The following is a 23,292-nucleotide window of genomic DNA, read 5'->3' as shown; positions in this document are numbered from 1 at the left end:
ACCCTAATAACTGAATCGACCTCTGAGGGAAAACTTCACTAGCGCAGGGATTAATGTGGTCGACGTTCAATAAAGACGTCTGTCAATAATAGTAGCAATAATAATAATAATAATAATAACAATAGGCCTCTATAATAAGCGGTGACATCCACTGTTCATGCAAGTGTTTTAGGAAATTAACATACTTGGAAACATTAACCATATTTACTATATTCAGTTTTTACATTTTGAATTGGATTTATTCTTATTTGGACTTTATATGCAATGTTCTTATTGTATTGTAAGACTGATTGGCACTGGTTGGCACAGTATGGAATGTAATTTTTTAAACAAAAATTAACCAAATTAAAACATAAAATTAGTTCAAATAAAATGTGATATTCTGGCTTTATACACATTTTAAATAAATAAAAATGTAATGTTGATCTTGTTTTGTAAATGCAAAATGAAGACTAATGGTAAGCTACTGATAATCAAGAAATTATATATATATATATCATCTGCAGTTAAATAAAATACAGAAAGGCCACAGTTGAAAATAAAGCTATTTTATTGTCAATGCATTCAACATGATTAGATAAACTATCAAGTAGTAAATTTCCGCAAAAGGAAGAAACACTGAAACTATTCCCCACCGACACAAAATATTACACTTTGTATTTCAAATAAAACAAATTATTTACATTGTAATGTATAGACTGTATCTTAAAGTAATATTTAATAATACATGCACTCTGAAATATAGTCTGACATAATATCCCCAATTTATGTCCATATTCATCGCAGACATGAAAAAACTTGCTGTGTTGTAAACCATGACGTGTGACTACATTGGTATTTCTTCTTTATATTTGCATTTATATGATATAAAATCCAACTTACTGTACATTTACACATATTTAAATCATCCCTTATTCTCAAACTTTTAAGTGCTTCATAAATAGATTCAGTTTCATTGAAGTTGAAACGCATTTGCATACACCCAAAACATGACATTTTGTACAGGGGAGAAAGAGGAAACAGACCGAAAAGGAATTAGAAGATCATAGTTCAAAGTGAAAACAAGTGCAAGGGGTGTTTGTGTATTTTAAGTGGCCTATTTCCATTCAGACTGCTTAAATCCAGGCAGGGTCATAGTCCCTCCTTGTAAAAAAAAAAAGTCCCTCCCTTGTTAGTCTTTAAAAGTCAGTTATGGGAGGTCATGTGACGTGACAGGTGATGCCTCTCCCGGAAGGACTCGTTGCAAATGGGGCACTTGAGTTTCTCCTCGCGCCGCCGCTTTACCAGAGGCTCCATGGCGTACTCCTTTTTGTGGTGGGATCGCATGTGGTAAACCAAGTCCGAGGTCATGCGGAAGGAGGCGTTACACTTGGCGCACCAATTCTGCGCCGGAAGGCAGAGGGAGGTGAAGGAGGGCGGCAAGAGGGTGAGCGCCGAGGGCATCTGAAGCTGGATAGGCCCGGAGTTCTTGGGCCAGAAGGCGGTGGCATACACAAAGGGGCTCTGCTTGGCCATGCCGCCTGGCACGGGGCAGTTGGCGCCCAGTTCTGCGCCCTGTAGTTTGGCGGCAAGGTGGTCGGCCTGGTAGAGTCTGCTGGAGGAGATGGTGTCGCCCACCGCTGGGTGGCAGTCCAGCAGCTTGGGCGGCATCACCAGCGGTGAGATCTGAGAGAAGGAGGAGCGAGATGGCTGGCTGAAGGCGCTCTTCCTCTCTCCACCGCTGCCGCCACCTTGCTGGCTAACAGAGGTGAAAGCGCTGCCCATGGGTGAGGTTTGTGGCGGCTGGGTCTCTGACAGCACCTGTCTGATGTTGAGGTGCTTGTCTGATGGATTGCTGCTTGGACGACCGCCATCTTTGTTTTCAGAGTTGGAGCTTTGGAGGTTTTTGTTGCCGGTATGGTGTTTGAGGTTCTGGGGTGACTTCTTTACCTCGGTGAAGGCGCTGCGCTTGACCTCACCAAGCTGTGTGGAGCCCGGCGGGGAGAAGGCCCTGTGGTTCTCCTCCAGGCCGTACACTCCTCTGTAGTTCTGTGCAGACGTTGCAAGCTCGTCTTTAGACTTGGATTGTGGAAGGCTGGGCCCTCGGCACTCCCTGTCCTCTATTTCCGAGAACTTCCTCTTCCCCGAGCTCTCGCTGCAGATCTCTGCCTCCTTGTCGCTCGGCGGGCTGGTCCGGTTGTTCTCTAGATCCCTGGCCAGGTTATGAAAGTCTGTGGAGGGTTTGTTGCTGTCCTGAGGGCTGCTGAAGCCCTCGGAGCGGCCGAGCTTTGGGCTGGTCCTGGTTGGGGTGGTGTTTGGTCGTTCAGTGCTGCTCTCTTTGCCGGGCTCCTCGTCGGCCCCTGTGATGCTCTGCAATCTTTTGGTGCAACGGAACCGGAGATGGGCCAAGAATGGAAACTCAAACTGGAACCTCTGGCTGCAGTCAGGACATGAATGGTGGGACGAGCCTGGGAAGAAGACAGACAGAAATTAATTGTGACATAAAGAGACTATCTTGAAACAGTCCAGTTTAAGTCTGGTTTCTTATAATAATGCAAGAATTATTAGCTTTGTACTGGATTCTGAATAAATGTGAATTTCATTAAATTTATACAATGTCCAAAATTGGGCAACAATACAAGACCTCCTAAATTTACCAATGATGAAAACTATTCAAGTGAGAATGTATTTCAAAAGAAGCTGCCGAGGTAATATGTATGTCATTGTGAAGTTAAATAAAGACCAATGATAATGTGATTATTATGGTGATTGATACAGAGACTCAACTTGGGCAGTTTACTGTCCAGAGAGGACATGATTTCAGTTGACTCACCTTTGCTCTTGGCGGGCGCTCTGCTGGAGCTGAGCAGGAGCAGGTCAATGAGGTCTTTGCCGTACCAGACCAGCAGCTCCTCGTCCTTCTCGATCCGGCGGAGCGAGCGGTAGAAGAGCTGGCCGTTCTTCACGTAGGCCTCTAGATTCTGTTCCTCTTTGTCCCGAGCGGACTGCACCAGCCGCAGCCACATCAAGCCCTCTGAGGTGCTGTTGGCCGCTGATGTGTCCACCTGTACAACACATACCACACTAGTTATTGCATCAGGTAAACATTCTGCCTAATTAAAAAAAAAATTATAAATGAAAATACTGCAAATAAGGACATGATTTTACACAACCACTCTAGACAAATATTTATTTATGTTCACAAGTGTTCACATCTTGAAACAAGGCAGTAAGACACATTTCACTATTATGGACAATGTGAAGCAACTGTTAAATAGATTTTCACTTCAACAAAATGTGGACTGTGCATATTCTTCCCTTCTTGTAGAAATATATTTTCGTGGATTTTCGTGGCTCTGAAGGATCCAGTGACTTGTTTAGGTGAGATTTTGTTGCAGCCTAGAGTTCAGGGCTTTTAAAATTTAAATGCACAGATCTACCAACATGTATTGTTATAGTATGTTTGCTCATTTTTGGGAATATGTCTTTAATTTTCAGCTCCTTGCTTCAGTGTTGCTGTGCAAAATAGGACAAGGGCCTAAATCTGTGATAATATATTTGCTGTATCTGGAGCTGCTCAGCAAGAAAAGCAAAATGATGGAGATTTTCACAGGCCTGTTAAAATGCTAACTGGGACAATTTGTCTTTTAAATTAAATAGAAAAATAGTGGGCTAATTAAAAAAAATTCTAAATATATATTCTGGGGCACTTTTAATAGCCTACAATAAAAGAACATTTAACATAAAGATCCTCTTACCCTGAATATATAAGGTGCGGTGCGTTTGTCGGTGGATTTCAGAGCTATGAAGGCGATGCTGTCATACAGCGACGTGTGGCTCAACACACAAGGCCCGAAAATGGCGTTTTCTGGGATGTCACACGTCGTGTAGACGCTGGTAAAAATGTCCGTCAGACACTGCTGGACTGCTTTGGCGTCCCCATCCCACACCAACTTCTGAGAGCTGGACTCCTCCATTTCACACTGCAGAGACAGGGGAAGACCAGAGACATGAGTCAAGCAGTCGGGAAACAACAAAAAATCCAAATAATTATATCTGTTTTATAATAATAATCTGTTTTTTTGTCCCAATACTTTATTCCCTCTAAATTTGAATCAGCGCCATAAATTTAAATCTAAAGTTGTGTAAAGTGGTTGTTTAGGGGGTTTAGCCTCCACTGTCACTGCTGATAGAAAATAAATCTCTTCCTAGACAGATTGGCTAAACCAGCTGTCAAGGGCGTCATTTGGGGGCCCATTCTCTCTTTCTTTTTTTTGGCCAGCATTCTAATTAATTCAAACCCCGTAATAAGTTCATGACGGCATCACCTTCAGCATCTTAATGATATGCTTTCCCAACATTGTCAATTATATAAGAACAAGAACATTTAGCCAAAATAAAAAAGACGAAATATAATAGGCTAATGCTGTATAATAATAATAATAATAATAATAATAATAATAAATAATAATAATAATAATAATAATATCGGATTATGTCATATATTTGATGAAAATATAATAATATCAAAAACTGTATTTTTTTCATTAATATTAGATGGTTAGACGGTTGATTACCATATAATTAGCTTGTATTTTTCATTATTGTACTGAGTATTGGCACTAGTATTAATATTATTAATAATATTAGCATTAGTAGGCCTATACGGGCTCCACTTGCTCTTGTCTGTTCAGCTGTAATTATTATGATTGGCGGCATTCAGAACGAAAAAAATCCATAATATTGTGGTCTCCGAGAGCTATTTACTTTAGCTTTATCGTGCTTTAGGGTATGTTTTATTATTGTATCTTCTATCATTTTAATAGGCTATTACTCTTATATTAAGGGTTTATGGGTTTGCTGTGACATGTTCATTTGTCTAAAATCGTATTATAGAATTACTACAGGAGCTTTATTCTTTTTTGGGGGGGTGGGGTGGTGGGGGAGAATTTAAGAAACCCTCTCAGGAGGAGCTGCTGAGGTCCGTGCATGTCCAATGGAGAGAGCATGTCCAATTGGTTTCAAGCGGACTGTCAAAGTCAGTGATTTCATGTCAACCAACCATTCTCTCCTTTCTACAAGCGGCAGCGTATGCCGCCTCATTACCATAATCCACCACGTTCCCCTCTGAGACTGTAATTAAAGCAGCACGACCAGTTAATTATTTCTTTTCTCCCTTTTCTAACCTCTGAATGTGTGTGTTTAGACGGCTGCGGCTCTTTCACTCTCCTCCCTGTGCTGTTGAATACAGTAGAAACTGTGCGCAGGAAACCTGCACCTGATACACTTGTTCGGCCGTAAATGAGGCTCACAGGACAGTCGTATAACATAAAAATAATAGAGAATAACAATAATGACCAGAAGGCTCTGCTGTAAATGCGAAGAAAACGCATTCCTTAAAAAAGTCATTCCTAAATAGCTGAAATAATCATATTCTAGTCTGTGGGGTAAATTATTGTGGCACCAAATGTTTTTGACATTGAACATTACGAAATAATAAATCACAACTCTTTACTGTTGCTTTTGGGGCCTATTGTGCGAGTTTTGTGTATTATTTCAGCCGCCGCACTATTTTTCTGATAATTTTAAATTTAAAGTTAAATTCTGCTACAGTTTAAATATAACATTTATTAACCTAAATCGACGAACCACTCAAAGAACTTCTACCGTGACACAGCTTGTGCAATATAAAGTAACAAAGTAATTGGAAAAATAAATTAAACTAAAGAAATCCACAGTCGGGTCAACAGTTTGTTCCTTTCTGCGCAAAAATCGCGAAGCAACCTGCAATTTGCGCATCTGAACCAATTCAGAAATAAATGCACTCATATTAACAACTGCACTCATGACAAGTAGGCTAGTAGGAACAGATGAGCAGCCTTCTTCCATCTAATATCGGCTGTTGCTGAGTGGCTGCACGCGCAGGAAAAGCGAGGCTCTCCTTTGCTTCTGGTTCTGTTTTTCCTTTCTGATTTTTTAAATACAAAAGAGGGGAATCTGATTAAATAACCAGAGACGCTCATTAATAAAAGTCTTCTTGTTCAATCCCACTGAATTGGAGCATTGCATACCTCCATAAGAAGCTCTACAGCAACAGAAAGCTTCTGTGCAACATTTTGCGCACGGTGCAACAGAGAGCCTTTCCAAAGTGGCTCTTTGCGCTGCCAGGCTAAAGAATTCGTTTCCGGTACCTTACAGAATTATGTTCGGATGATCACAAACTGTCGCTTCACATGGAAGAAAAACACAAAAACTATTAGACGAATGATGTGTATCACGGCCAGGCTCAAATAGGAGATAAGAGATAGGCTAAAGAGCGGAATGTTTGCACATCCATAAACTGGGGGAAAGCAGCCTTCCTCTCATGCAAACCCACTGCGGGTGAGGTAGGGGCGAGAAGAGACGGGGGGTGGGGGGGTGTTTAACCCATCTGCTAAAGCCGTGCCAGCCGGAAAACTGTCCTAAATCAGCGCTGTGACTGAATTGCGGGGTTTGAGCGCGGCGCTGAAACATCTGCGTTTGGCTTAATTTATTTATTTTCATCTCTCTGCGCCGCTTTCAGCGCCTGCAGGATTTGTGGCTGCATGTGCCGCGCAAAACAAACCCAGAAACCGTCCCCTCGCCTCCTCTGAAACTATCCAAACCACACACAGCTTTGCATTGCACAAACCTACCTTTCCGTCGATGAGGAGGAACAATAATCCACAAACGAATTGCGAGCGATGCTGCGAATCAAAACCCGTGTGCACCCCCGGCTAAAAATAAGGGGAAAAGCCCGAAAACAAGCAGGGGGATGCGGTGACGGTGATGGAGGTGATGGAGATGGTGATGCGCTCCCGGTCTGGTCCGTTGTGTCAGTACATTTCCCCCCTGGTGTGGTGAAAGTGACAGTGCTGCTGCAGATTCTCGCCGACACTGGAAGTGACCGGGCGGGGTAGAGAGAGCTGGACGGATAAAGGGAGACAGAGAGAGAGAGTTGAGTGCAGATGGGGCCCGATGCTCTGGCTGACTGGCACACCGACACACACTTTTTGTTTGCGGCACATAATCTACCCAATGAGGCGTGTCACTCTCCGTCTCCTCCCTTTAACTCTTCACTGGCCGACTGTCATTTGATGCGATTTATGGACGAGCAGAGGGATAAAGCCCCCCCCCCCCCCCCCCCCGCCCCAACCCACTCCTATTGTTATTGTAATTCTAATCACCATAGTTGGTGGTTGTATTTAGAATAAAGTGGCATTTAAGGAGTCAGATTGTGGAGAAAAGTGAGAATTTTTAGTGGATTTTCAGCTGGATGAGAGTCAAAACACACCAATGTCCCCACGTCATTATTAGCGTATTATTATAACTACTATACTATTATTATTGTTTGTCATAAAGCTTCACTTTAAACTCCCCAAAGTTGGGGTGACACTCAAGATGTATTTAAATGTATGTTAATTAAATGGACTTCCTTTGTGGCTTCAACCTGCACTTGAAGTAGCTACTTTTTGGACTGGGACATGCTGGAGGCTCCCTCCGGTGCCTCCCCGCCGTGCCAGCCGGCTTTCTATGCGGCCAGAGACGCTCTGCTTCCAGGGTAGTCTCACCGCCGCCGCCGCCGCTGCTGCTGCTGCTGTATGTACTGTGTCCAGGCTCATTTAGGGGGCGCCAGTGGATAATTTGCACTGAGTGAGAGGCTGAAATTTTGATGGAAAGCCTCAGGTCAGGTGCAGGACTGATGTTTGGACTTTTTGCTACTACAACTACTTTTGTCTTCACAAGGAGGCATACTGAAATGTAGCTAAAAGAAGGTAATATAATACCTGCTTAATTATCATAATTGTGATCTTTTAATTATTAACTTTCATGTATCCGGATGGTAACTTAGATGATTTTAAGACTAAAAATAACGATTTTAAAGATGTTAGCAAGTAGCTACTCTCAAAAAGGGTGCTGTTAAATTGGAATGAGAACACCTTTAGCTCCCTATGGATATGGTTACTAACCACAAACTTGTTTTGAGTCAATTTACAATAGGACATATTTGCACCTTTTTTTAAGTTATGCATTCTTTATACATGCAATTGTGGGCAAATGATTACCAGGTCTTTTGATGTAAAAAAATCAAAAAATCAAAAAAATCAATGATATTATCAATATGATGTCCCCAATCTCAAATTGCCTAACCACCTTCCTGCGTTAGTTCAGATTGAGCTTTTTATTTCTAAAAAGTTTCGATTTTTGACAAATGAACTGCCAGGAAAAGCAAAACACACAAGAAAAGACTTCTAAATAATTTTTATCAGTTATTATGTTCAACTAAGCAGCATGTGCCAACATCGGAATGGACTTAATGTGTCAAGTGTGTGAATCTGTGACACAACTATTTCACCACCATTTCTGTCAAATTCTGCAATTCAGAGCCACAAACGGCACTTGTAATTCTTAAGATCGAGAAATCCAGTTTCAAAAGACAGTTGTTAATTTGATAGAAGACTTGTGATCTAATACATGATAAGGGGATGTCAAAGGTCACTGCCAGCTACACAACAGCAATCCTGTAACAGGGATGCAGACAGTGACCTGCTTAAGGGCGTCTCAGAAGGGAAGAAATGAAAGAAAGGAAAGTGGTGTGGGCCTAACTGCTGCCCTTCAAATTACACTCTGTTTCACCACTATCTCTTGATCATGGCTGTAAGTCACTTAGCAGCGACAGATGACACTAGACCTGAGCTCATTAAAAGTCATAAAATGGGGCAGCAGCAGGATACACGAAGTGAAAGTGGTTGGGACGCTCATGGGGCATCAAACAAATCACTTCCTCCTCACTTCCCTCTGCTGAAAGTAAAAACATGCTGAATGATGAACCTTGACACCAAGTGATAGTCCTCAAATGTTAAATTATTTCACAACCTAACCCCCAAAAGACAAAAGTTAAGATAAAATATTTAATATACTGTGTATATTACATTCAGGTTCAGGTCCAGCTGGGCAGATTCACTAAGAGATGTCTTTGTTTTGACACTCTGAAAATGTCTTGTCTGCTTCTTTTGCGTTGCCTTTATTCTGAGACTCCATCCGCAGACAGGGATCCTTAACCTCCCACACTGCCTGGTTGCAAAGAAAAAGACTTTGCAGATTTTGCAGATGCTGCGAGATCACGGAAATACTGGTAAATTTGAGGTGAAGTGCAGATTAGCTGAAGCATCCTGTCATAAAGTGAATGATCAGTAGAGCACCAAACATTTTTGGAGATGGAATACATTCACGCAAACACACTCACAATGCAAACCCATGAATGATGAAAGACAGTTGTCACAGCTTGCTGAGAGCTGCCGGTTTCTGGTCTCGCACAGTGTGTTTGTGAAAGATTGTACACTCTTACTTGTTCAGGGTTTTCATCTAGTTTGGCAAAGTAATTAAAAAAAAAATATGTGCAGGCACGTCCATGCAAAATCAAGGAAGTGGTAAGATGCTTTGTAAAATAATAGTCAAAATCATTGGCTCCTTCTTGTCTGTGAAAATGGTTGAAGAGAAAAAATTGCTACAGAATATTTTTAGTTTTTCCCATTTCAAGGCATTTTCTTGAACACTTCTTGAAAGAATTCTAGAAACCTGATTTTACCAGAAAGAAATGTTCATGCAATGTGAACGCGAAAAAGTGTGAAGTGGAAATACACAGAAAAAGAAATACGTTTTTGATTTAGAGCATTTCTTATTCAAGAACTCAAATTACGGCATAATCAGCTTCCAGTTTTTTTTTTATTCTGATAAATGTAGCCATTTGTGATTATCTGGTCATTATAGATTTTGTATTGAAGTTTTGTTTTTGCCCTGGAATATTGAGAAAGAAGAGGAAAAAAATACAAACTGTGCAGTTTCAACAGACATGTTAAAAATGAGGAGGATAGATGTGTGTGAGAGTGTGTGTTTAGAGAGAGAGAGGGAGTTTCTTATGTTGCTGGGAGGGTTTGTGTGTGTGCGTGTGTATGTGTGTGTATTTAAGTACAGAAATCAGTTGAGGGAGTAGTGTGACTGTGAATCATCTGGATAATCTGACAGCTGTATTGTTTCCTGAACACGACTCCCTTCAGTCCACATTCAGATCTTAGGCCAATTCCAGTCAAAGACTATGAATTCAATACTCATATTTCATTACTGAGGAATTTGTTCAGATAAAGATGGGAAACCGCAAGAGAGAGGGGCAAAGAACGGCAGAGCGATATATAACAGTCAGATGAAGGTTTTAAGTATAAAACAAATTAAATGCCTTCATTGTGATGATTGAGAATTATTGGATGGAGAGTTTAAAAGAGAAATACTCAAACCATGGAAAGCGACACGTCTAACTGTTTGCACACAGCTTTCATTAGCTGTACCCACACCTTAATCTTAGCTAGATGCTAATGGTACTGCTACCATTTGGATGTTGGCATGTACATGTTAAGAATTACTGGATGATAAAAAAAAGTGGGTATTTAGCTTGTAGTGACTAGCATTTTAGCAGGATAACATCTGGTAGATAACATTAATTTTAAAGTAACATTTTAACACGTTACAATTTAGAATATTAGTGTGAAAGTTTGCACGCTCATATTAGCATTACCATTTGAATGGTAGCATGTTAAGGATGTACAAGGTAATAATTCCATCTTGAATCAGTCCCTGATATCTACAGCTTAGACCTCTAAACCGCTGCCCACATCTCCAGTTTTTTCATTGATTCAGGTCTAGTGTCCTGTCTGTTCTCTAAGGTGGAGAAAGAAGAAAGAATCGAGCCAATAAGAGACCTGCAGGATAAAGAATGTGAACATCGTCGTCCTGTGCCAGAGCTCAAATTAATAAACAATTGCCAAGAACATTGCCTTAAGTGTGCTTGAGATCAATATTGTACTTCACAAATTACCTCCAGGGGTGATGTTCAGTGCCACTGCCGGAAGTAGCGCTCCCTTTATTTAGCGTGGCAAAAAGTAAGGGTGTGGATGGACACGTAGCACGTGTGATTTTCATGCATCCTGCTATTCATTTTCACCTTCTGAACCTTCATGCAGTGATTTAGTTGTCTAACCCATACCATAACCATAAAGATTGTCGCGAATTTGCATCACACCTCTTCCTTTCAGACTGCAAGCCAAGATAGCGCATGGATTCCCCCAATGCCTGTTTGTGTATATTCGATACGTACCTAGGAACCTTTTGCAAGCACTGGTTTCTCATTTATGCCTGTTGTCGCTAATTTGCATCATACCTACATCATACCTGAATTTATATATTTTCTCTGTTCTATAGACAGAATTATCAATTTTCACTTAACTTACATCAGCTTGAAAGCAAATGAAAACACGAATCTTTTTTTTTTTAATTGTAAAAAAATTCAGGCGTCAAGGGGTTAACTGTACCGTAGCTGCCATGAGCAAATTTGAGAAGAATTACATATACAAACAACAATGTCATGAAACGTAACCCAAGGATTTGATCAATTGTCCAACATCGACTCTCTTGTCTGTTGATAGTGATATATGTCTACAAAAATGACTTCAAATCACAGAAATAACAACTCTTACATATTTCATCCATTGTCGTGACAAAAATGTAGTTAACTGCTCCGAGCAGCCAGTAAAACTGTGAACTGTTTCATGTGAAAGTGACTGACGCAGAAGCAGCAGGGACAATGGAAAGAAGAGGTCCAACCAGGACAATGAACACAAAATGTAAAGATGAACACTAACAGTATCAACAGTTGTTCCTGCGTCAACTGTGCAAGTGAAGTTCCCATCAGGTCAAATGACCTGTTGAATGAATACTGTATGAGGAAAGCAGGTTGCCCACACCATGATTAATTCACAGTCATCATGCAACATTTTGTGGGAACAACCTTGTGCTTATTAATGCTCAGCCATCAATAATAGAGAGAGTTTCTGACAAGATCATATTTTTATAATGGATCAACAGGCGTTGAATATCTCCTCACAGAAACCTAAACAACTTCTAAACTAAACTTTGTCTTTAATCTTCTTCTTGTGATGCAAAATTCTGATACGTTAATTCCCCTCCTTTTCATTCAACATATCACTGAAACGACAACAAAAGCTTTTCCAAATGGATTTCAGCAGACAGACACTGGCAGTGCTGCGTCCCGGACGTACTGTCACCGCGTCTCATCAAATATTAGGCATGTTTTGTGCTTCGGACGGGGGGAAAAAAAAGCAGCTCTGGAGACTAATGCATTGATCTTGATGGGTAAACACATCACAGGAAAAACACAGTTATTCACCCAGACGTCAAAGTCCTCAGCTGTGAACATGTTGACAGTTATTGTTTCTTACACAGCTGTTTAATAAATCTCACTCCACTTTGAAACGTGGAGTGAAATATGTTTTTTTACCTGTCCAACATGCACACACACACACACACGCACATAAATAAAATAAAATGAAAATAAGCCATTTCCTTCTTTTATAAAACAGCCCAAATACTTACATCAAACTCTGGTTTTAATGCCAAGGATCTTCCTCACCTACTGCTACCGAGGGGCCTTTTAGCAAGGTAAACCCCAGGTGAGTCAGTAAAAGTCTGTAGTTCTACAATGTAGCTCCCACTGTGTCTGTGTCAAGCAGAGCATTTCTGTATAAGTAGAGTATAATCAAAATCAAATTCATATATTGTTTGTTGTCTTATATTGTTATCAGGATATTGTATTCATTTAGGGACATTCCTTCCGTATTAACTTTATTTGTCTTATTTGTTATGGACTGTATCAGGTTTTATGTGTCAGAAATGTAGGATATGTAGAAAAGGGTTATCTGTCTACATCAAATTCCCTCCATTTCTTTTTTGTTCAACATTTTACAACTGTGCTTGTAATGTGTCGTACCAAAGCTATTTAAGCGTAACTTACTTATATATTTTACTTGTTGAAGGGAAATCAGCACAGTGTAAATGTCTTGCAGGAAATTATTTGTCACCTAGTGTACTATAAATGTGTTCTGCCATTTTATTTAAATGTGGTGCCTTTAGCGTGTACTCTTCTTTTTGCAAATGAATGCTTTGTCTTTGATGAGTGTGAGACTGCTGACTGCTGCTGATATGATGCAAATATGTACTATTTGGGGGTTTTTTTGTAGTAATTTAAGTTTTAAAAGTGCTATTGTTCAATTTTGTGTCTTTTTACATTGTCGGACCGTGTTGGAAATAAGTAATACAATGTGTTTCTAGACCCATAAAAAAATCATATTAAAACCATTTATACAGTGTGATGGTAGATGTGAGGAAAGTCTTGATTTATTGCTACCTATAGAATAAACCAGTGTAGTCATCATATCCAGCAGACACCCACCCAATGGTCAGAATATTAATTTAAGAGGTTGCAAGATTGTACAGGTTTTGTCAGACTTTTATTTTAAATCTTTGCTTTTTTACTTGTAAAATGTATTTTACACAATTATTGTCTCTTAGTGCCTCTAAACATTATTCAAGTGGCAGCAATCTGAGAAGGAAACATCACTGTGGTTGTCCTGCTCACAGCGCATAACCTATGATCGCTTTCATTTAACGGGTCATAAATCAAAAAGTTTGGGAGCCCACTGCCAATTACTGACTGTTTGTTAACAGTATGTAGTGAACGAGTGAACGCGGGAGTGATTTTGGACGCAGCCCATCAATCTTCTGATTATCTGTTAGTGACATCATCATTGCTCCGATGAATCAGTGAGGCCCTCGCTCTGAGTGGATATGTCGTAAACACACTCCAGATGCAATGAAGAAGAGTTACAGAAGAGAAATAAAAAAAACCAAGTCACTAACTGACACGGTGATGGACGAGCAGCAGCTCTGAGACAGGACTGTGAATGAAGGAGTCAGCGTAGACCTTCCTGTGTCTTTCCAATGGAGGGCAGAAGAGGAGAGGGAAGAGAGAATCAGTGACTGAGAGACAAAAGCAAAGAGGAAGTGAGGGCTGTTTGCGTGAATGTCAAAGAAAGACAGAGAGACACATGAGGAGACAATTACTCTGATAGCAGACGAGGAATGTGAAAGCTGTTCGTGTGGGACAGAGAAGAAAGCACAGGCAGTGGTGAAAAGAGTTGTTGGCTCATTTACTAATAAAAAAAAGTTTATATAAATAAAATTCTATCGTGTTACTCAACCCCAGTTGTATGTAACACAACAGTGACGCAACCTTCAGCCAGTTCAGAGTAGCTCTATAATTAACTGTTTAAATCCTCCTCTGTCACACAGGAAGCAGTGTGGTTTTGGATCATGTGACACACTCACGAAGAACTGGGTGGTTAAGTAAGAGCCAGACCAACAAACAAAGATTTAAAAAACATCAACATTATGTTAAAGCACTGCCCACATTGTTTGACTGCAAGTGGATAACACAAAACTAAACGCCAGAACCTGACAGAGGAGCATTTGAAACTACGAGGCTGGTGATATAGATTGATAGTGTGCTTTTATCTTTTCTTTTTATCAGCAAGTCCCACGAAAACACCAAAACCAACAATGAATGTATCCTACTAACAAGTATTGTCTGTGTCCAAAGCCTGATGTATCATATTCCTCTGTGGCGTAGAGCTCCATTGTTGTCCAAAAACTATTAAAAACACATCAATGAGCCGCACTGTTGCGCTGGGAGACATGTTCCTTCATCTCCACGAACACACTCACTGTAGTTAATTTTGACTTAATCCCACATACACCGCCCTGCTGCCAGAGACACTCACCAGAGCACCATTTTATTAATCCGCCACTGAAAATAATTCCCTAGAAATAGACTATTTAGTCCTTTGTGAACAATGTTTTCTAAAAACTGCACTGACCAGGTATAAATGATTGATAAAAAAATTAAGCGATATGTTTGTGAGCTGTTTTATATCTTTAGTAGGAATTGATGGACTTGGAGCTGAAAGGGAATAGAAATCAAAAACACATTGTTGATTCTGGTCTTTTTGTGGCGATTTGTCGGCAATCGAAAAATATAGAAGAACCCTAGACCTGTCCTCTAACAAATGATTCATGTTGGCTCAACCCTGCGAGGTGAATCACTTCAAGAAAAATTAGAAAATTATTTTCTTTCCAGCCATCAAATGTCACAAGAGTTGCGATTTGTTGTCAGAATAAACAAATTAAGTTCTGAAGTAAAGCATTTAAAACCTAATTTGTGCTGTCATGGTGCAGAATACAAACAACATTAATGCATGAAGATGGACTTCCGCATTGGCTGTAATCCCCATATTTAGCTTTGAATTAACCAAATGCTTTAATCCCCACTCTGCACATTAAATTGACTTGTCGTTCCTGTCTTCATAGACATCAAATGGTTCTGGGGGGAAAAAATGAAGGAAAGTGAGAAAAAACACAGAGGGGAACTGAAAAAGAAAAAAAACTGGGAAGGAATGAATTAATAATGAGCCACTTTTATACCGGATCCAGCGATTATACAAATGGGGGAAACGGCCAAAAAATATTCTGTATGGCATATGGCACTTCAGCTGCCATATGTGCCAGTTTTCACAAAAATTGGCAATGACGTTCATGATGGTCAGTAGTAACTGCCAAAAACACAGCAAGGCCTGAACAGAGGGAGAGAGAGCGAGAAAGAGAGAGAGAGAGAGAGGGTGAGGGAAGGGAGGAGGGGGGAGTAATGCTTCAATAGCTTTGCTGGCTGGCTTGGACTCTTCTCTCCACAGCTTCTGGTGCTCTAACTACAAAGAGAAAGAGACAGAGAGAGAGAGAAGGAAGAGGGGAAGAAAGTGCGAGAGACAAAGAGAAAGGCTGCGTTCAGATCAGGGAACATTTTCTACCTCTGTTCGGTTTGTTTGGTCGAGTGTGAACAATGCCACTCGCTTCCATAGCCTCCAAGCCTCTGAGTGGGCGGGCTGGTGTATGTGTTTGATTGACAGCTGAGCTGGCAGGGGCAGTGAGCCACAATTGTCCCTTTTCGAACGAATAGTTGTAGGTACTACAGACCCACAGGAACTAAAGTCAGGAGCTAAATCGGGAACTCAGATTCACTGCTGCACATTTCCATTTGTGTTTCACCACATCTGGAGAGCAGTGAAAATAAGGCAAATAATTATTTTTTTTAAATGACAGTATTGTTTAAGTTAAGCAAGAAAAAGAGTGTCCTTTACTGTTGCACAGCTTGGATGTTTGAATGGTTGTATTGAATGGATTTACATGCAGAGGTGGAAATGCAAACTGAGAACACCAGAGTGTTTTTGTCACCCCCCCACACCCCCACACCCACACACCCACACCACCTTAGCCCTTTTACTGATACTAACGAGTTGAATGGCTGTTGTTTCCTCTCCATTTTAATTTGGCGCAAAACAGCACATATCTCTGATGCCAACTTGAAATGACGGCTTTGTTCGGCCACTAAATAAAATATCACATGTACCAACAGCATTGTAATAAACACATCACTGTTGTTAGCTGCTGAATTGAAATGAAAAAGTTTCTGTACTATCACTAAAAAGATCAAAGTAATGTTTTCCACAGCATCCCTCTGCTGCTGTTTGATTATTAGTTGATTCAACATCACAGATGCCACCTTTTTAGTGCACTCCATTTAAGTGAGTTTGGGTGACTGTGCTCAGTTTGGCCGTGCCATTGTGCCGCTTACTACGTATAAACAAAATAGCACAGCAAAACCGAGTGCAGTCACCCAGTGCTACATGAAGGTGTTTTGGGGAACGGTCATATATGTCATTGTACTTTCCAACGGTCTTGTATGTCCTTTTGGGACATTTGACAATCAACAATTAGTTGTTTAGCTATGTGGACGTGTTGGTACGCAATTTGTAGCAGCCAGTTTGTGTTTGACCATTGAGTGAGAAAGTCCCGAAAGTTCCATTGGAAAGTACAACCACCAGAGATTGGACTTTTGGGGGGCCCAGAACTATAGCTAAGGAGCCTAATTTAAACCCTGCGGTTCCTGTGGTCAAAACACAGGTAAGGTTCCTGAATTCTTTAAATGTTTGGTGGACCAAGGACAGGCCACATTTTGCTGACGCTGACATTGACGGATAACGATCACATCTTGACTTAAGTGCACTCTAAAACCTTAGGCTCAACTGTTAAATGTGCTCCATTCTTACTTGTCGATAAAGATAGAGATATTAGCCTGAGAGCTAACGCCAGGAATCCACTCACTCCGGCTACGGCACGTTACGGCTGCGCCACGGTTCACAGTTCGGTGTCAAAGTTCACTGGAAGGGTCTCAGAGGCATTTACTTATTAATTTGTCATTTTTGTGCTTCTTCACTGCTCCCTTCTCCACAGCTATAAGTGACCCTGTTTTGTTCCGTCAACTTCAGGCTGCATTTCCCACAAGGAGCATTTCAGAATCAGAGCGTTTTGCCTGCCTGATTTTGCTGACATGTTTAGATTTTTTTGATTTGGTTATCAGTGTTTACATTTTGTGCTTCTACTGTGATTAAGTAGGCTACGTAGTTAAATTATTTCTTTTTGTGTCTGTTTTAACCGTGTTTATTGTTCTTTTACGATAGGGAGTCTCCACAGGTTGTTTTATTTTTAAAATTGACCGGATTCTCTGTGCCGTTCTGCGTCTGACTTCCTGCCTGGTTCGATCTGCTCTGTACTGCTTGACGCGACTTTAGTCAAAAATAGACATGCTAGCTTTTCTCTGCGGAGCAGAGAGCCGCTTCTGGGACACGCTGCGGCCACGTCTGGCGGACTCACAAGATTGACTATAATGGCCGTGATTAGCTCTGGCAACCGCGGCGCAGCCATAACGCGCCTTAGCCAGAGTTAGGGGATTTTAGGGATTGGGATCTTGTTGTGTTGTATATATCAGTATAACTCTTATGGGTCTCTAAATGATTTTGTTCTCAAGCTCTGGTTAGCTTTTGAGAATCTAAATGAATCAAACACACACGTAACAAAGTCGAGTCTTCCAACAAAATAAAGTGTAGTTGTAATGGCTCTCTAAGGGCGTTTTCATACTCTGGCTGACTGAAAGCTGACAATGTCTTGGTTGGTGAGGACTTCTTTATTGTTATCTCTCCCGATTCTCTAATAAAACAAGTCTCTCATACATCTCCAGTTTGTACCATGAAGCACACAAACACAGTGCCGACCTAGCTTCCTTTTGAAGATTTTCTGTCATGTAAATCCTGTTTGCTTGTTGCTTTTCAGCTCAATTCCCAGGAGCCAAGAACAACCTGGCGCCTGCTCCAATGGTGATTATTTTGTGATGTTTTCAAAGGGACGGTGACACATTTTCTGTGTGCATCGTACAAACTGTCCAGTTGCTGAACACGACCGGGTAATTTGCATCCATCTTCCAAAATGTTTTAATTTTTGCTTCTCTCTGATCTGGATGAACACGCTCAAACAAAGGCCACATAGGCCAACTATCCCTTCTGTGGTGGACGTGATTCCAAAAATAATGTGACAAAAACCTTTCCACTGCCTCGGAAAGAGAGTGGGGTTGTGTGTCCCAGAAGAGTGAAGAGGAGTGAGCTAAGGGGCCTTATCCAAACCTGTGCCACCCCCCCTGCCACCTCTACCCCAGGCAATCTGCCAGAGCAGCTCAAGGCTCAGAGCTGTGTTGAGCCGCCATGGCAAGGCTTAATGTTCCAGGTTCCTCTGCCCTCAGGGCGTCCTCCCATATACAACCCAGCAAACAAAAACACACTTTGGGAAGAGAGCTGCATGTCTGCCTCAGTCTGAGCAGGGCAATGTCCTCCAAACTCTTCAAAGGCACCACTTGGCTTTGCTCTTCTTGTCTCGCAAAACTGGGATAATTCAAACAGACTGAATTCAGGTGTGATGTGAGTGTAAATTCCTAATAATATTACAACAGCTCTGTTGTACATAGGACTTTTATAACATGGTTTCCTCACGTGTCCAGCCATTGTAATAATGACAGAATCACTCAAATCTCTTATCTGAATTGAAAATTCTTGCAGTTTTCTTTTCATATACTGGTGCAACCAAATCTGTTTGCAATTACTGTAAAAACAATGAAATTCTGAGAGTAAAATTCTAAAAGATCTTCAACTTTCAATAATGTTTAGAGGAAAAATAGATTGTATGAGCTGTTTGATTTGAAAGTGGAAATCTATTACCATGTTTTTGTATTGTATGTAAAATCTGAAATATTCTAGTGAAAGACTGCAATTAACAATTATAGGTGGTTGTTAGTTTGAAGTGTTAAACTTTTCTAACTTTGTTTTGAATTGGACTTATTAGTAAATAACTAAAAATATTTTCTATGTGGCCCCAGTACTGTTTCATAGACAGATGTCCCTTGATGTTAAGTATTTAAATCGCATATTAAAATCTTTACTTTTGTTAGCTTACACTCTTGTAACCCAGGCTCACACTTTTCAGTAAATTCCATTACTCTGTGCACATGCATCATTGAACACAGGCGTTTGTAGGATAATGTATGAATTGCATGAGGTCTCCACATCATGGCAGTCCTGTGTGAATAAAGCTCTTGTCACTAATTTTTATGATAAACCTCTGTTTGAAAAAAAGTTTGTTCTCTATTTTGATGTAGCAGAGACCAAAAAATAAAAAATAAATGTGTGAGATGAAGATGAAAAATGATGTGGAATGCCTTGAGGAGGGGCTGTCAGCACCACCAACGCCAACCTCCCCCCCCCCCCACACACACACACCCATCTCCATCCCTCAGAACCTGCAGTGGCCCGGGACGGCTGCAGGACTGCTGCACAAAACAGCAAATCAAAGCCAGCGGCAGCAAACACACAGCCGGGTCCCTGCGGGCGTCAGCAGGCAGATGCGTGTGTGTGGAGGGGAGGGGCTTCCTTTAAAGCAAACAGTAGGACACAGCTGCTGAGTAGAGGGCATCCGAGGAGTGTGTAGATGTGTGTGTTTGGGGGTGTGTGGCCCCTCTCAGATTCCCTGCACAGGGAGAGCTCTGTGTTCCATAAGTGCATCAAAGTTTCATCTGAGAGAAACAAAAGCACACAGAGACAGAAAAGAGAATGAGAATCCACCCGGGTAGAGAGCTGGCTGACAGACTAAAAAAAAAAACTGAATTAAAAACAAAAACTGAAAACCCATGCAGACTCAGAAGACAGGGTTTTGACAGTGACATTGAAGAGGCCTCACTGAGCAGGACCTCCATCGTGGACATTCAGCAAGTGCAGAGTTGTCATGGAAAACGCACGTGACCACAGAGACGTGCAGCACACATGCAGCTGTGGTAGAAGTGACAATTAATTTGATTTGCGATAAAATAAGATCTGCTTGTTTTTAAGCAGCTGGAAGTTTCCAGAAACTGACTGATAACAAATGAAAAAAACATCAAGACACTAAAACACAAAAAATCCTTATCATGTTATCTTTTAAAACATAATGTTTAACATATTACACATTCTAAAAAGCCGTAAAAACTTTTATAAAAGTAATGATTTTTAGTTTTCTTTCTGAGTCATTTTATTTGAAGCCTAAATGCTGCAAATGCTTTTTTTTATCACACAAAAAACTTTTATTACTACATTTGAGCATAATATTTTATATGTATGTATTTTTCCATGTCTTATATTTAATTTTATAACTCTGGAGCATATGGGGTGAGATCCAGAATAAGAACCTAACTCACTCCTCTCTTTCAATGATTTGTATGGTGGTATTAATGAAAGAGAAAATAAATCCCTCTGGACTTCCAGTGAAACCTCACAGAGAGCTGGGGCTGGGGGTTGCCATCCTGGGACATGCGGGCAGTCACCAGGGATCCTTTAACTTCTGACCCTGGTTGACATGGATAACCATGTCTGACCATAATCACTTTGAAGCCCCCCTCTCCTTCAAGAAATTTAAGCTGCGGGAAGGATCATGCCCTTAATAAGTGACCCCTGGTTTTAACAAAGCACTCCATCGCCCCGGCACCTTATTCCCTGGACTTACACGGGGGTCATGCTCTCGGGGTTCATCGACCTCATTCTTGTCACGTTAGGGCTAAGCAGACGGAGTTGTCCTCCGCACTTTCTACATGGGGGAGATTTCACAGCAGATTTACCTCATAACTACCATCATCCTCCCCTCTGCTCTCTGGGGAATCCCCTAATTCCCACTGTGATCTCCTTTGTCTTTGTTGTTGCGTGTCTGAGCCTGGCACTCACCCCGAGCCACCAGTCCCTGTTTGTCTTATGTGGTTTTGGGAAATGGGGCGGGGAGAGCAAGGCTTACTGGAGCAAAGAATGTGCAACGTGTTACCAGGACGCCTGCCAGGAGAGGGGATGGTTGTAGGATCCTGCTCCGAGTTTTAATTGGTCTCATATTCTTGGCCTCAAGCGTGCAGAGATTTAAAGAGAATGTGCGAAAGACAAAAAAGCATCAGAGTGTGGAAGGGGATGTAACACAACCCAGTTCAAATCGTGATTGTTTTGTAAGAGAAATGCAGTTGGCACAAAGGCTTTCGATTAAACCCGACAGATTATCTGGTAAAACAATTATAAAATGTTGACAAATGTCAAAATCAGAGAGGGAGTCCGTCGCTAAATGTGGGGCAAAAAAAACTCCCGCAGAGTAGCTGTTACACAGGCACAAGAGGCTTCCTAATTTCATGTGCAAATTAGGCAATCTGCTGTAATTGCAGCAGGGATGAATGAGTCCCAGGTTATTTAACTCTAGAGTTTAGAAAACTGAAGTGGCACTCAGGTGTATCCACTCAAACTGCCTGAGGAAGTTGGAGCGAAAGACTTTGGGAAGCAGCAAATGTTTCACTGCTAAGCCAAGTATGTGACCCATTGAAATGTTTGGCCTCTGTTCGAGTCTAAGCTTCTAACTGAGTGTCTCACACACACACACACACACACGTACACACACCTCCCCACCCCCTTGTACTTGAGTGGCGTTTGGTGTTAAGCTAACATGACTTGAGGCTCAGGCACTGCAGCTCAACGTCCGGCTAAATATTGCAGAGATTGGCCCGAGTTTACTGGTATTGTAACTGCGCCCATTTAATCCCGCAGCCTCGGACCACACATCCGCAGCGCTCATTACTGTCACAGCCCTTTAATATTAGATCAGTGACCCTTTGGAAATTAGAGGATGACCAGAGAAGGAGGCTGGAGTGATTGCCAGGAGGGATGTGCAGGGGTATTTGCCCACCATCCATCCAAACCTCTTATGTTCGCTTTGGGAAAACGGACGCCGTGGCCTGGACTCATGTCATCCTATGTGGCCGGTAATCGCATTAAAAGTTCACACAGTAGTCGGAGATGAAAAAACTGTGCTGCGTTGTGGTTGTCCTCAAAGGCGGCTCTCTGGTGTACATTACAAAAACATGACTCCAGGCTGAGATGGAGCTTGTTAGCTGATGGTCCTATGAATACTCACAGAGTGATGTAAAGACACTGAGAGGACATTAACAGAAGATACAGCTGCCCGTTGAACTGAAAATGTATCTGACAGCGTCAAAGTTTGAAAATAGGTTTCACTTTCTTTTTCAACTTGGTTCATCGAATGCTGATAAACTAAAATTTGAATTTGAACTCATTTAATACCACACCAATCAATTACAAGTTGAGAAGAATAGACACAATATGATATTTTAAAAAGATATAGTAACATTTTTGTCAAATCTGCTCTTTAGACCTGTTTGAAGTTGTTCTAACTTAACTGAACATAGGTTAGTTCGTTTTTCAAGAGTGAAGGTTATACACAGCATGAACTAGTCTAGTGTTGAGACTCGCAAGTGAGGAAAACCTTTGAGTTTTACGCTTGAATTAATGTTAATACTTTCTATCAGAGCACAACTTTAACATTCAACGTCATTATCGGACAGACGATTTCAGCAACATATATACTTGCTACTAGGTCAGGATACCAATTCAGTGATTAGCCTGCCATCACTATACTATAGTTACTGACAGCTGCTTGTGATAGATGATATTAAAGCTAGGGCAGGCAAGCTATTTCAGAAGCATTTCTCGTTGCATTTGTTTAAATTCTCTTTTCATCCTGGCAGCAATTAATAAATCAAAGGCTCTGACACAAAAATGAAAGAAAGTTGCAAGACTGTTATAAGCATGCAGGCAACTTGCGGAGGCGCTGCAAAGAAGCACTGGACGGATGGATGTTTTGTTTTGTCAATCAAACATGTGACTTACTCTAAATAAAAAACAAGTGTTTTCATAGTAATGAGAACCAGGATAGCTACCAATCTTGATTTCACACAAAGCTGATCTTACTGACCTACGCACAAACATGAGAGTGGTATAAATTTTCTAATCTGACTCTTGGACAGAAAGTGCAAAAACATATTTCCCAAAGTTGGAAACTTTTCCTTTTACCAGCGTATGGACCAGGCAGAAGAAGTCCCAG

General features: G+C 41.1%; 1 protein-coding gene across 1 annotated transcript; it reads right to left on the bottom strand.

Moving 5' to 3' along the window:
* Nucleotides 1-1,144: 1,144 nt before the first annotated feature.
* Nucleotides 1,145-6,988, bottom strand: prdm8b (PR domain containing 8b). The gene is made up of 4 exons (XM_038704788.1): nucleotides 6,654-6,988; nucleotides 3,738-3,962; nucleotides 2,813-3,044; nucleotides 1,145-2,447 (listed from the first exon to the last, which is right to left on the bottom strand). Exons 2-4 carry the CDS (start codon nucleotides 3,954-3,956, stop codon nucleotides 1,186-1,188), a joined length of 1,713 nt encoding a protein of 570 aa, XP_038560716.1. The 5' UTR covers nucleotides 3,957-3,962; nucleotides 6,654-6,988; the 3' UTR covers nucleotides 1,145-1,185.
* Between the last annotated feature and the right edge of the window lie 16,304 nt (nucleotides 6,989-23,292).

This window comes from Micropterus salmoides, unplaced genomic scaffold, assembly GCF_014851395.1.
Source record: "Micropterus salmoides isolate LMB-PRFRI ecotype aquatic unplaced genomic scaffold, ASM1485139v1 Ms_hic_scaffold_7, whole genome shotgun sequence".
Taxonomy (NCBI): Eukaryota; Metazoa; Chordata; class Actinopteri; order Centrarchiformes; family Centrarchidae; genus Micropterus; species Micropterus salmoides.
This window is presented reverse-complemented; position numbering and strand designations above follow the sequence as displayed.